Here is a 13,081-nt window from a genome sequence, read left to right on the forward strand (position 1 = left end):
GAAGAGACTGAGGGGAGAAGGGTGTAAAGAGAAGTTAAAAAGGAGAGATTTGAACAGGATCTCATGTCCAGTCACACAGCATTGTGAGACACTGGTCTAATCACATTCTCACGCCTCAGCCCATGACACATCTTCCATTCCACATTCCACAGAACCCCTCTGTTTGTGTGTGTGTGAACTCCTAGTTGATATTGTACTCTCCATGCTATTTGATACTGGTATGTTATGAAATAGTGAGCGCCATGTTTGTATTTTTTCCCCAGTTCTGTCTGCATATGCTCCGGTTCGAATTGCGCTCTGTAGTTGTGGCAACAGCAAAACATTTGTCTGTGATTTGGCTATAGGGAATAGAGGAGGAAAGAGCCCTCATACTTCAGTCTTCAAAACACTCATGTCAGATGTACACACATCCAGGGACATTATTAGACCAGGTGCTGTGTGTGACTCCTTCTCCTTACTGCACATGCACACACACACACAGGCGCGCGCATGCACCCACCCACACACACACACACACACACACACACACACACACACACACACACACACACACACACACACACACACAGACACAGTGCTACCAAATCTCAAGGTTGCCAAGGTTTTTGGAAAAGTTGGCAGCCCTGTGATCTGATGTATACTACTTGAGTTGGCTCCCCTGTGGAGATGCTGTCAATAGCTCAACAGTATGACTCACAAAATAGACAGCTTCAGGCAATATGGATGTGGAGGAGACAATGTACTGGCTTAAAAATCTGAATTTAACAGTTTATGACATTTAATTAGTTCAGTACATAAACAGTAACAAGATATTACTTTTGCCAAAGCCTCAGCGAGCTATAACTTGTATTTATATAGCTTGAATGAGCAATCATAACATTGTCTTTGAACAAATAACACAATGTTTTTTTTTTTGTTGGTGTCCCTCAGTATGAGGCACAGCCCCTCCACCCCCAACATACACACATTTCTGCATCCATTGTTGTTACCAGTACAACCCCAGATATGCTATATGGGCAGTAACAAGGTGGAGATTTTCTGAACCGATGACATATTAGGGGGGATAGAATTTGAAAACTTGGCAACCTTTCCTGTGACGTTAGCAACGTGCAGTCGTCAGTGAAAACGCCAAAACAAGCATGTGAAAGTTTTTGCTAATACTTTAAAAGCTAATGAGCGTTGTTCTTTGTTCTCTAAAATTCAAATTAATAGGTGTAGATGACATTTACACTGGAGGATTAAACGGCGGAGGAATTAAGGTAACTATTTACAGTTGACATTGGCGCTCAGCTGTTGACATGTTGTACTTATGTGTCATGCTGCCTCTCAAGCTAGCTAGCTAGCTAGCTAACGGTAGCTGTCAATGTGTCATCAGTAATATGGCAATAGTTATAGCCAAGTGGAGATAACAATCATGATAAGAGATGTTAATGAAAAACAACCATAAGGTTATGAAAGTGCGCCTGCTGATCACTTTCAGTCGTCTAAGATGGTCAACTACCTAGCTACCATATCCTGATCAACTAGCCTCATTCTAGCTAGCTAGCTAACCAGCTAGCTAATGGTATGTAGCAAGGTAGCTAGCTACTTATGAAGCTGGGTGTCCAGTGCGACCAGCCAGCTACTAGACTAGCTGCTAGCTAGCCAACTCCCTTGAAAGTTCGATCTAGCTTCAGCCGGTTAAAGCCACCTGTTTGGTCAGAGTTAAAGTGACAGATATGTTGTTGTACCTCAGATATCCCCCCTATATTGAATATGTGTCATCACTCAATATGCTATCAGGGTATCGATTCTTTTTCATGTTACTAGTACCTGTTGAGGAAACGTTCAAGAAGGAAGGAATTAGTATCAGTCCTTTCGAGTAGAATATAGTTTCACTGACAGCAATATCGACTTTAAGTGTAGGCTAACTGTCTTGCCGTCTCCTCTCACAGGCGCAGCCATGGATGCTCCTGTGGTGGAGGCGGTGGATGCCAAGGCAGAGCTGACCTCCCTGCTGGAGACATGGGAGCACGAGCAGCAGGGCAGCACCGACAACCTTGTCTCCACCCTCACCAAGTCAGTCAACAGCGACAGCCATATCCAAATGTTTCCCTCCACCTAATGCATTTCTTCTTCTCCGGCTGTTCTCTCTGGCAGCATTGAAATAGACATTACATTTAGTCATTTAGCAGACGCTCTTATCCAGAGCGACTTACAGTAAGTACAGGGACATTCCCCTGAGGCAAGTAGGGTGAAGTGCCTTTCCCAAGGACACAACGTCAGTTTGCATGACCGGGAATCGAACTGGCAACCTTCGGATTACTAGCCCGATTCCCTCACCGCTCAGCCACCTGACTCCCTTAGCATATGGTCTTTTGATGAGGCTGATTATTGTATGCTGTGGTAAAGATGTAATGGTTTACTTTATGTTTTCAGAATCTCTGAGCTGATTGAGAAGGAAACAGAGGAGTATCACAAAGCAGATCCTGATCCATTTGATGATCGCCACCCAGGTGACTGTTCTTATTCTTTCTCAAGACTGTGGGCACACAGTGTTTCATAACGACCAGATCATTAACGTGTGAGTTTGTTTACAGGAAGAGCAGACCCAGAGTGCATGCTGGGACATCTACTCAAGATCCTGTTCAAGAACGATGACTTTACCAATGCAGTGAGTCTTATAAGGGTCATTTGTCTGTGGTCATTTGAAATGTATCCCATTTGACATCCTTTTTAAATGTGTTTCGAAAGGAGATTGGTTATTGGTCATTGTACTCAATATTTTTACTGTGTTTGTGTGTCTCTCTAGCTGCTGAACAGCTACGTGATGACTAGCAGAGAGCTGTGTTTGAACACGGCTGCCTGTCGCCTGCTGCAGAACATCATGCCCGGTCTGGAGACTGCTGTGGTCTTCCAGGAGAAAGTAGGACTGCCTCTACCACTTCTCTTCTCAGCAAATAGGATTTGTCCTGAATATAAACCCCTGTTTGTCCCTGATTTGTTATGTTTTGTCTCTGCCTGTGCTGTCTCCCCCAGGAGGGCCTGGTGGAGAAGCTGTTTTCTTGGGCCAGGGAGGCAGAGAGGCCCCTGTGTACCTATGCTACAGGCCTGCTGGCCAGAGCCATGGAGAACCAGGAGATCGCTGCCAACTACCGTGAAGAAAACTCTGCTCTGGTGGGTCACACAGCCTGCACACAGCCCCCCCCCTCCACCATCACCTCCACACACACCAGATTCCACACCATATTTTAAAGAGCATTTTGCAAGATTAATTCTCAATCCTATATCACATTTCGAACCCTGGGCTTTGAACTCTTTAACTCTCAGGTGCCACTGATGGTGCAGCGGCTACGTGAGCTGCTGGACAAGGAGGACCAGGATCATCAGGGGCTGAAGAAGACTGAGAATCCCCCGGACTCCCTGCCCCCTGAAGAAGAGGCGGCAGAGAAGGAGGAGGGGCAGAGTCCGAGGAAAGAGGAGGAGAGCAGCAGAGAAAGACCAGTGTTCAATGCCAGATCCAGACCGTCTTTCCAACTGGGTTTAGCCCAGAAGACCAGCAGCCGCGTGGCTGGCAGTGTGAAGCCCACCCCAGACCCTTTGTACCTGGCTGCCACCCCAGAGCTGAGCCTGGGGGAGGCTGAGGCCAGGCCGGCCACTACGGGAGTCCTTGGAAAGAGGAAAGCTCCGTTAAGGGAGAACGGGAGGAAGGCCAAACAGAAACTGAACTTCCTCTCCGAGCCTGAGGCCGGGGCTGAGGCCGGGGCTGGGGCCGAGGCTGGGGCTGGGGCCGGAGCCGGCCCGGACTCTGGGCAGGAGCTGGAGAGGAGTGCCAGCGAGCAGCTGGTTAACAGCAGCTGGTCTGAGATGAGCTCCTGGGTGATAGGGAACAATTACCGTCTGTTCCCCCTCACCCCCGCCATGGAACAACGCCTCATCCTCCAATACCTCACCCCACTGGGGGACTACCAGGAGGTAAGACCCACCCCCCCCCATGTAGGCCACCTGGACCCTGACATGAGAACACCCAGACCTCGTCTGAGGGGCCTGGAAGTCCTCTGGGGACATAGACTCATGGTAACTGTGCCATATGGACCATAGATGCTGGTCATTCTCTTTTTCTCTCACTGCTTTCCTGTAGCTGCTGGCTGTCTTCATGCAGTTGGACACCAGAGAACTGCTCATGCACTACATCGACCTCAAACACTCCAGCGATGTCCAGCTGACCTTTGAGGCTCTCCTGGTAAATAACAAGACTCCTACATCCTGGGGCTGACTTGGTCTTAGAAAGGCGATTGTGTCCCACTCAACGTTTTAGTGAAGAACATCAGAGGTAATCCCTCATAAGAGCAGAGCAGCAGGGAATGTGTAGCGGGGGAAGCTAACTGCAAAGTTCTTTGAGTAGTCCATCCGTCTTCCATTTTTTCTCCCGCAGTGAGTTTTTCTGGGAGTTTTTCCTTGTCTTCCTTGAGGGTTTGGGTTGGTTGAGGGGCAGTTCTATGGGCGTATGTGAAGCCCTCTGTGACATGCTTGCGTGTAAGAAGGGCTATACAAATACATTTTGATTTGATTTGAGTCCGTGATTGTTCACTGTGTTCCAAACATCTCCTGATGCCCCTCTAGAGTGCTAAAAAGAGTTCCAATTAGGTCACAGACAAATGGCAAGAAGTTAACCCATTCTCTCTCTCTCTCACACTCTCTCTCTCTCTCTCTCTCTCTCTCTCTCCCCCCCCCCCCCCCCCCAGTACCTGGCCTCCCTGCTCCTGCATAAGAAGTTTGCTGCCGAGTTCATCTCTCACGGAGGGGTTCAGAAGCTGCTGGAGATCCCTCGGCCCTCCATGGCAGCTACAGGAGTCTCTCTGTGTCTCTACTACCTAGCCTACAACCAGGATGCCATGGAGAGGGTGAGACCATCTCACAGACAGACACACACACACATACATGGCAGTACAGGCTATGCTGTTCAGATTTATATCGGAACGGTTTTTAAGTTAAAATGTGCTTTCCCCAGGTGTGTATGCCAACACTTCCGTGCGTACTCCAAAGTGTGTACGCTAACTGTTTGTCTGTGTGGGTGTGTGTGTCCAGGTGTGTATGCTGCAGGACTGGGTGCTGTCGGACATGGTGGCCTACGCCCTGTGGCTCCTGGAGTGCTCCCACGCCTCAGGCTGCTGCCACGCCACCATGTTCTTCTCCATCTCCTTCTCCTTCAGAGCCGTCCTCCAGCTGTTCGACCAGCAGGACGGACTGCGACGCCTCGTCAACCTGGTAATGACGTCCGCTAGCTAGCGAGCGGCTAACAAGCACCACAGCGTAGAGGCGCACACCATACGCATGACGAAGCCGTATGCCTTTTGTCTTTCCTGACAGTCGTGTTTTCCCCCGGGCCCCCTCTGTAGGTCAGCACCCTGGAGATCATGCGGAGTGCCGAGGAGCAGGTGTCTGTGCTGAGCGACGACCAGGTGTTCTCCAGCAGGCAGACGGCCAAGCACACCTGCATGGCCCTGCGCAGGTACTTCGAAGCCCACCTGGCCTGCAAGGTGGAGCAGGTCAAACAGTCCCTGCAGCGCTCCGAAGGGGGCGCTCTCGTTCACCCTCAGCCCTCCTTCAAGGTCAGGGACGGCCGATCGCTCATAAGAATTGTTCAGTTTGAACTACCGGCTGTATCTGATGACTCCCGTTGGCTTGCTCGACAGAGCCGAGGGGGAACGCTGTACTTTGTGACCTGAACCGGATCGTGTCATCTCATTGTTCCAGGCATGCACCTACAGTCGTGAGCAGGTGGTGGAGATGATGGAGTTCCTGATCGAGTGCGGTCCTTCTGAGCTCCAGTGGGAGCCCGTGGAGGTTTTCCACAAGCTCACCTGCATACCTCTCATGCTGCAGCTCATCTCCATAGCGTGTGACTGGAGGACCTACTATGGCAGGTAGGTGCGGCAGATCCCACTCACTCGTTAACACGCGCTGGATGGCATCGCTCTCCTCAACTCTTCAGTCCGTTCGTCGATCTGAGGTTCATTCCCCCCCTTTCCTTCCTTCCTTTTTGCTTCTCTCCGTCTCCCTCTCCTCGACCTGCTTTTCTCTCCCAGGAGTGACACGGTGCGCTATGCCCTGGACATCCTGGCCATCTTGACGGTGGTCCCCAAAGTGCAGCTGGTCCTCGCGGAGACGGTGGACGTGTTCGACGAAGGCGGCTCCACCGTCTGCACTGTGGGTGAGTCTCTGTCACCGGCAGCACCACCCCACCCTGACTCACCTCCCAGCCAAGTCACAAACGCACGAAGAGCAGTGGTTTGGTCTCTTGCTACGGTTTCCGTGGGGCTTTCCTGACTGGTCTCCCCCTCCCCAGGCGTGAGCATCATCTTGGGCGTGGCCGAGGGGGAGGCGTTCGTGAGCGACGCCGAGATCCAGAAGTCGGCGCTGCAGGTGATCACCAACTGCGTCTGCGCCCCCGACCAGAGTCGCTCGGCCGTGGGCATCTACCTGGCCGCCACGCCCCTGCGGCCGCAGCTCCACCCCCACCAGGCGCCCCCCGCCCCGGAGAGCGTGCTGTCCAAGATGTGGCAGGTGGTCCAGTCCAACAACGGCATCAAGGTCAGCCGCCGTGAGCGTCCCGCTCCGTTTACACATCAGGGTGTAAACCAGTCCCCACCAGGCTGCTCTGGAACACCAACAGTTCCAAGTGTGTGACCAGTTCTGTTTTCCTTCCGCCTCCTCTCCAGGTGCTGCTCTCCCTGCTGACGGTGAAGATGCCCATCACGGACGCAGACCTGATCCGGGCGCTGGCCTGCAAGGCCCTGGTGGGCCTGTCGCGCTGCGGCGCCGTGCGTCAGATCATCGGCAAGCTGCCCCTGTTCAGCGGCGGGCAGCTGCAGCAGCTGATGAAGGAGCCCATGCTGCAGGACAAACGCAGCGAGCACGTGCGCTTCTGCCGCTACGCCGCCGAGCTCATCGAGAGGGTCTCGGGCAGGCCCCTGCTCATCGGCACCGACGCGTCGTTGGCCCGTCTGCAGAGGGCCAGCGTGGTCGCCCAATCGCGGATCACCTTCCCCGAGAAGGAGCTGCTGATGCTGATCAGGAACCACCTGGTGGCCAAGGGTCTGCTGGACACGGCCAGCGCCCTCACCAGGGAGGCCCAGCTCCCCAGCTCCGCCCTCCTCGCCCCCTTCTCGCACCCCTGCGCCTCGCCCTACCCCGCTCTCGCCGGCGGCCTCCTCTCCTCCTCGTCCTCCTCCGCCGCGCTCCCGAGGACGCCGCGGCTAGCCAACGGCATCGCGGCGCACCTCGGCGCCCACGCCAGCCAATCGGCCGCCGCCTCGTCCGCCTCGGCGTCTGTCCTGCCGCAGCCGCACCCCTCCTCCGCGGCGGCCCCTCCCCACGGCCAAGGCTTGCCGCTGGTTGGCCGGATCCTGTTCTCGCGGGAGAGGCCGGGGTGCAGCCCGCCCGAGTGCGTGGGGAGGAAGCCCCGCGTGCTGCGCCAGAAGTCCGACCACGGGGCGTTCATCCAGGTGGGCGCCAGGATCCAGAAACCACATCTCTGTGCTCCCCACCGCTAACAGTCTTGGATATCGGGAACGGTCTTCCTGATATTCATGCGTGTGAATGCTGCCCAGTGATCCCTGACCGCCCTGTCGTGTGTGTGTGTCCTGCTCCAGAGCCCAGCCATGAAGAAGCAGCTGGACAGGCACCTGCCCTCCCCCCCCGCCCTGGACGGCATCATCACCGAGTACCTGAGGGAGCAGCACGCTCGCTGCCGTAACCCCGTCACCACCTGCCCCCCCTTCTCCCTCTTCACCCCCCACCAGTGCCCCGAGCCCAAGCAGAGGCGCCAGGCGCCCACCAACTTCACCATGCGCCTGTCCAACCGCGTGCTCTACCCCAAGTACGGAGGGGTGGACGGGGGCAGCCTGGACAGGCATCTCATCTTCAGCAGGTAGGACGGATTAGGAGTCCGAATTGGACATCTGACATGCAACGCTTGTCGATGGGGCGTTGCGTAACACAACCAATGCCCCCCTCTATCTCTGTCTCTCTCCCTCTCTATGTCTGTCCCTCTCTCTTTCTCTCTCACTCTGTCTCTCTCTCTGTCTCTCTCCCCTCCCTCCACCTGGCCAGGTTCCGTCCCATGTCGGTGTTCCGGCAGGCGGAGGAGAGCGTGAGCGTGTTCACCTGCTGCGCGTTCTCGGCGCGTGAGCGCTTCCTGATGCTGGGCACGTGCACGGGCCACCTGAAGCTCTACAACATCTACACCGGCCTGGAGGAGGCCAGCTACAGCTGCCACAGTCACAGCTACAGCACCATCACACACCTGGAGCCCGCCAGGGTCAGCACACACACACACACACTTCCTCATTGCTACTTAGCTACTTGCAGATGCTTGTTTTCAGATGCGTCCCTTGGTATTGAAATGTCGCGTCTGTATCTTGTGGTCTTCCAGGATGGCTCGTTGCTCCTCACTTCGTCTGCCTGGAGCATCCCCATGTCAGCTCTCTGGAGCATGGACTCTGTCTTCGTCATGAAGTTAGTCTCTGAACAGGAAAATAACGGTGTTTTTATAACGTAGCTTTTGAAAAGGAGCCGTTCTCACCGTGGCTTTGGGTTTCCTTCTTGTTCCAGGCACTCGTTCTTGGAGGACAACTATGTGGAGTTCAGCAAGCTCTGTCAGGACCGAGTCATTGGCACCAAAGACCAGATAGCGAACGTGAGTCCCCCTTCTATTGGACGAATCTGTTCTACGATCCATCTTCGAATTCTGTGCAGTTCTCTGTGTGGACAAGTTAGAGGAACCCATCTGTTGCTTCTAGATCTACGACATCCACACGGGCCAGAAGACCCTGACCCTGAACGACGCAGGATTGGCCAGCAACTACAAGAGGAACTGCGCGACCTTTGACCCCACCGACGAACTGGTGCTGAACGACGGCGTGATGTGGGACGTGCGCTCGGCGAGGGCCGTCCACAAGTTTGACAAGTTCAACATGAACGTCAGCGGCGTGTTTCACCCCAACAGACTGGAGGTTATCATCAACACTGAGATCGTATCCTTCAACATAGTCATTAACCCAAAGCTACGAGAGCTTGTTAAGTTAAACACCATGTAAAACACAGGCTACAAGTCTAAAAGGGACCAAAATAAGTGTCTGTGTGTGTGAGAATATGTTGACCAGCCTTGACTGTGAGGCCAGTGGGACTTGAGGACGTTCCATCTGCTCCACACTGTGCCAGCCCTGGACCAGTGCAGGGTGGTCTTCAACAACAACGCCACAGTCATGTATGGAGGTAAGACACACACGGGCACATTCACTGGCACATTTCATGGTGGGGTTTTGGCATGTCTTAAGTTTGCCCCCACCTCCCTAGCCATGATGCAGGATGCCGAGGACGTGGATGTCAGGGTGATGGGCATCGACCAACAGATGAAGAGTCCCTTCGGTTCCTCCTTCAGAACCTTTGACGCCACAGACTACAAGCCCATTGGTAGGGGTCTTTTGACCTACTTCCTGCTGGTAGACGACTGTCAGAACATGGGTGCTAACCATGTTACTTCTGTTTCTTTTCAGCCACAGTTGATGTCAAAAGGAACATTTTCGACTTGTGTACAGACACTAAAGACTGCTACCTGGCTGTCATTGAGGTAACTATAAGTACAGTTCATGTAGACCACTTCCATTTTTCTTTCTTTTTGTCTGTCTTTCTGTCTAACCTCTATCTCTCTGTCTCTGTCTAACCTCTCTCTGTCTCTGTCTAACCTCTCTCTCTCTGTGTGTGTGTGTGTGTGCCCGTTCAGAACCAGGACCCTCCCAGCATGGACACAGTGTGTCGTCTGTATGAGGTGGGCCGACAGCGGCTGGCAGAGGAAGGGGACGAGGACGAGGATCAGGTGAGATGGCTTCGGAAACTTCTAGAACCAAACACAGCGTTGTCCCATCAACCCCAACACTACAGCGTGTCCCATGAACCATATATACAACTAAATACGTCCCTGTGTGTGTGTGTGTGTGTGTGTGTGTTCACACTCGGCTGTCTCATCAGGACGACGACGATCAGGACGACGACGACGAGGATTCGGACGACGAAGATGACGACGACCTAGATGACCTGGATCTGGACACGGACCCTCTCATGGCTGAATTAGCCAATGCCAACGGGGAGGACGGCGGGCATTTAGACTCCTCCCCCTCGGATGACGAAGTGGTGGCTCGGCTCCTGGAATCTATCGGCGATGACGACGACGACGACGACTCGGACGCCAACTTGCTGGACCTGGAGAACAGTGGGTAGTCCTGTGTGAGGGTGTCTGACCCAGCAGGGGGGGAGGGAAGGGAGAAGTGTGCGTCTTCGACACGCGTCTTACGTTTGTGTGTGTTTGTGACAGGTGACAGCTCCGACAGCTCGGGCAACACTGACACCTCCGACCTGGAGGACCAGCTCCTGCTCTCCTTTGATGACTGACGAACACGAACACACAGGGGCCACAGAAGAACACCTAGCTCCCTCTGGTGGACTGGAAGACCATCTGCGAAAGTGAATCTGATGGATCTGAACTGGACTGTTTGAAATAAATCCGATTGTGAAGCCAGGGGAGTGAGTGGTGGGGGCTAGGCCACAACGGGCTTCATCTTCTCAGGGTTATGTGGCTGCGGCTGGGGCTGGGCCGGTGGGTGGAATAGGTTGTCGGAAATGTACACATTTCTGAAAGAATTCAGAATTGTGTCACAAGGGGACACTACATGAAAAGGGGTTGTCGAGAAAGAAAAGGAAATCTCCCCTCCCATTCCCCATAATTTTATTTTTATTTTTCGAGGTCAGTTTGTTAATTTTGTTTTTAACTTTGCTTTTTATTTATTGTTTTGGAACTGACATTTTTGAGTGGGAGTAGCAATGTCATAGCAGGCAGCTACAATGTAGTCCAGTCAGTGGAAGCTGGTTTTATAGATACGACAGCCCATTGAATTCCACAGCTCTTCAAACGCCGTCTCACATGGTGTATCACAGTGTTGGTGTGTGAAGACCTCCAAGTTATGCGGGCCTTTGGACCTGCTGGAGAGCTTTCAGTGTTAATTTATGGACATCTATTTTGATTCATGTTATGGTCGTATGATGGTGACAATGTGAATCAGTGTTGTGGTATACTAGTGAACTGAATGCCAGACTCCTGCAGGTCTGTGCTGTTTGGTATATTAGTGCTGTACTCTTCTCACACTAAACCAGGCAGAGCCGAAGCCAGCTGTGCTATTCTAGCCTGGCAACAGAGGCTTTTGGAAAAGTGTGCAGAGGAGACAAAACTCAGTTTGGTATGATGTGAGGTTATTGTGTTGCTAAACAAGGGGAACAGATTTCACACACAGTTTGAGAAGCTTTTCATAGCAAAGAACAAGCAATAAAGCCTAATGTGGCTTTTCCATTTTCTCTGTTATGGATGAACACATGATCCCTGACCTTCACCCTGTCACTCCCTTGACAGATGGGACTGGTAGAAGCAATGAACTATTGGTAGACATACCACTGACCCATCAGTTGCTTGTCTACACCTGTCCGATCTTCTCATATGTAAGTGTGAATGGGGATATAAGGGTTGTTTTGTAACGCTGCCTCCTCCCCTCGCCACACCTCTCCCTGTTGGGGAGCAACTGGGCACACTCGCTCTTTGTTTTGACCTTTGTTTTGGACAGGTGCTTTTTTAAGTTGTCCTTATTTGCAAAGGGCTTCAATATACATATCTTAAAAGCTGTCCTGTTATAGAGTAACTCTATTTTGATATGTAAGAAAATAAAAGTAAAACAAAAAAAAAATTCAACTTGGTGTTTTTGTTCATGTGAAAAGGGGATTCACTTACTGTTTTAAAGAATTATATTTTATATAAATATATTGTAGAATATCCAATCAGTCCTACAATGCAAGTTGGATCCCCCTGTCCTAGCTAAGTCAGACTAACGGGGATCACAGGAGAGTGTTCCCTCCTGGGCCATGTTACTCAGTACAGCAAGCAGCCCGGCTGAACCCACTCTTGGCCTGGCCCAACAATCAGACGTTTTATTTGATTTGGCCAGTGAAGGGTAGCATGCGTGCTGAGCGCAGGCCTGGGAAGAGTGTAGAATGACTGGCCATGTCTACTCTGAGAAACAACACTGGCCACAATGGTGTGAGAGACTAACAGATTCAACATGATTTGAATGTGTCAACAAGTTCTTTTAGCGCATATGGCCAAACATCTAACATGGTCAGTGTCGATGCCAGAATCTACACATGCAAGGTATCCGTTTTACTATGGTCACATTCAGGGGCTGTTGTGTCAGAGACTCAATTAGATGTCTCGTTCAGACAACCTCTGGTTGTTCCTGTGGCACCATGACCTGAGCTTTGAAAAAGGTGAACGCGCCGTTGCATCACACACAACTGTGTGTCCGAATGAGAGAGGGAGAGGAAGGGTTGAAGGATCTCATTCGTGGGCCTCTCTAGACTCCCCCTTTCATCTTTGCACCTGTTCCTCATTTTATCAGCCAAGCGTGTGTGTGTGTGTGCTGCATGAGCAGGCCAGCGACACGGCTGTCAGATTCTTTCAGGAAGAGAGAGATTCCCTCTGTCTTATCCCTCCCCCCCCCCCCCTGCCCTGGTCCTTACCCCTGCCTTTAACCTACACCCCACCTCGCACTCATGCACACATGTTAAAGCAATTAATCCTTCGTCAGACGTCACCACCTGTTTGGCCCCTCCAAACTGAGGCCTACACCCCCCTCCCTTTCTCTCTTTTTTTTCCTCTTTCCTCACAACCGTGGCCCCAGCATTTCCACTCAGTCACACGCATACATTCACACACATGCATTGCACACACAAACACAAGCACTCTTTCCTCTTCCCATCACTCAAGACCAGGCTGACAATCTCAGGCTTTGATCACTGTTCCATTACCATGGGACCATGATGGGTCCTGGTTTCTCCCCCCCCCCCCTTTCACCTCTTCTCCTCCCCCATCTCTCCATCTCTTCCTCTCGTGGTTCCCCTCCCCCAATCACAATTCCCTCAACCCCCACCCCCTCTCTCTTTCTCCTTCTGCAGCTGTTTCCTGTGAACATAGAATGATGGAAGATCTCTGAGGATTGCA

At 52.2% G+C, this 13,081-nt stretch overlaps 1 protein-coding gene across 2 annotated transcripts; it reads left to right on the forward strand.

The window, feature by feature from the left end:
• The first annotated feature begins 1,098 nt into the window (after window positions 1-1,098).
• Window positions 1,099-11,760, forward strand: LOC134017301 (DDB1- and CUL4-associated factor 1-like). Of its 2 annotated transcripts, XM_062456782.1 has the most exons (27): window positions 1,099-1,259; window positions 1,935-2,058; window positions 2,419-2,495; window positions 2,580-2,653; window positions 2,792-2,905; window positions 3,019-3,156; window positions 3,310-3,954; window positions 4,121-4,222; window positions 4,725-4,883; window positions 5,068-5,247; window positions 5,379-5,591; window positions 5,737-5,906; window positions 6,069-6,193; window positions 6,329-6,573; window positions 6,702-7,487; window positions 7,635-7,912; window positions 8,095-8,302; window positions 8,417-8,499; window positions 8,596-8,680; window positions 8,784-9,017; window positions 9,165-9,258; window positions 9,340-9,456; window positions 9,540-9,613; window positions 9,767-9,859; window positions 10,012-10,028; window positions 10,200-10,252; window positions 10,355-11,760. In XM_062456782.1, exons 2-27 carry the CDS (start codon window positions 1,943-1,945, stop codon window positions 10,429-10,431), a joined length of 4,557 nt encoding a protein of 1,518 aa, XP_062312766.1. In that variant the 5' UTR covers window positions 1,099-1,259; window positions 1,935-1,942; the 3' UTR covers window positions 10,432-11,760. The 2 variants fall into 2 exon arrangements, with proteins under 2 accessions (XP_062312766.1, XP_062312765.1); XM_062456781.1 differs by having other exon boundaries at window positions 10,012-10,252.
• Window positions 11,761-13,081: the final 1,321 nt, after the last annotated feature.

The sequence above is a fragment of the Osmerus eperlanus genome, chromosome 3, assembly GCF_963692335.1.
Source record: "Osmerus eperlanus chromosome 3, fOsmEpe2.1, whole genome shotgun sequence".
NCBI classification, from domain to species: domain Eukaryota; kingdom Metazoa; phylum Chordata; class Actinopteri; order Osmeriformes; family Osmeridae; genus Osmerus; species Osmerus eperlanus.

What these genes read in the sequence shown, in the direction of transcription:
- LOC134017301 (XM_062456781.1), top strand. Translation starts at nt 1,943, where the DNA reads ATGGATGCTCCTGTGGTGGAGGCGGTGGATGCCAAGGCAGAGCTGACC. An exon ending in ACCAGGATGCCATGGAGAGG is followed by an intron (nt 4,884 to 5,067) that starts GTGAGACCATCT and finishes GTGTGTGTCCAG; the next exon opens with GTGTGTATGCTGCAGGACTG. An exon ending in AGTCCAACAACGGCATCAAG is followed by an intron (nt 6,574 to 6,701) that starts GTCAGCCGCCGT and finishes CCTCCTCTCCAG; the next exon opens with GTGCTGCTCTCCCTGCTGAC.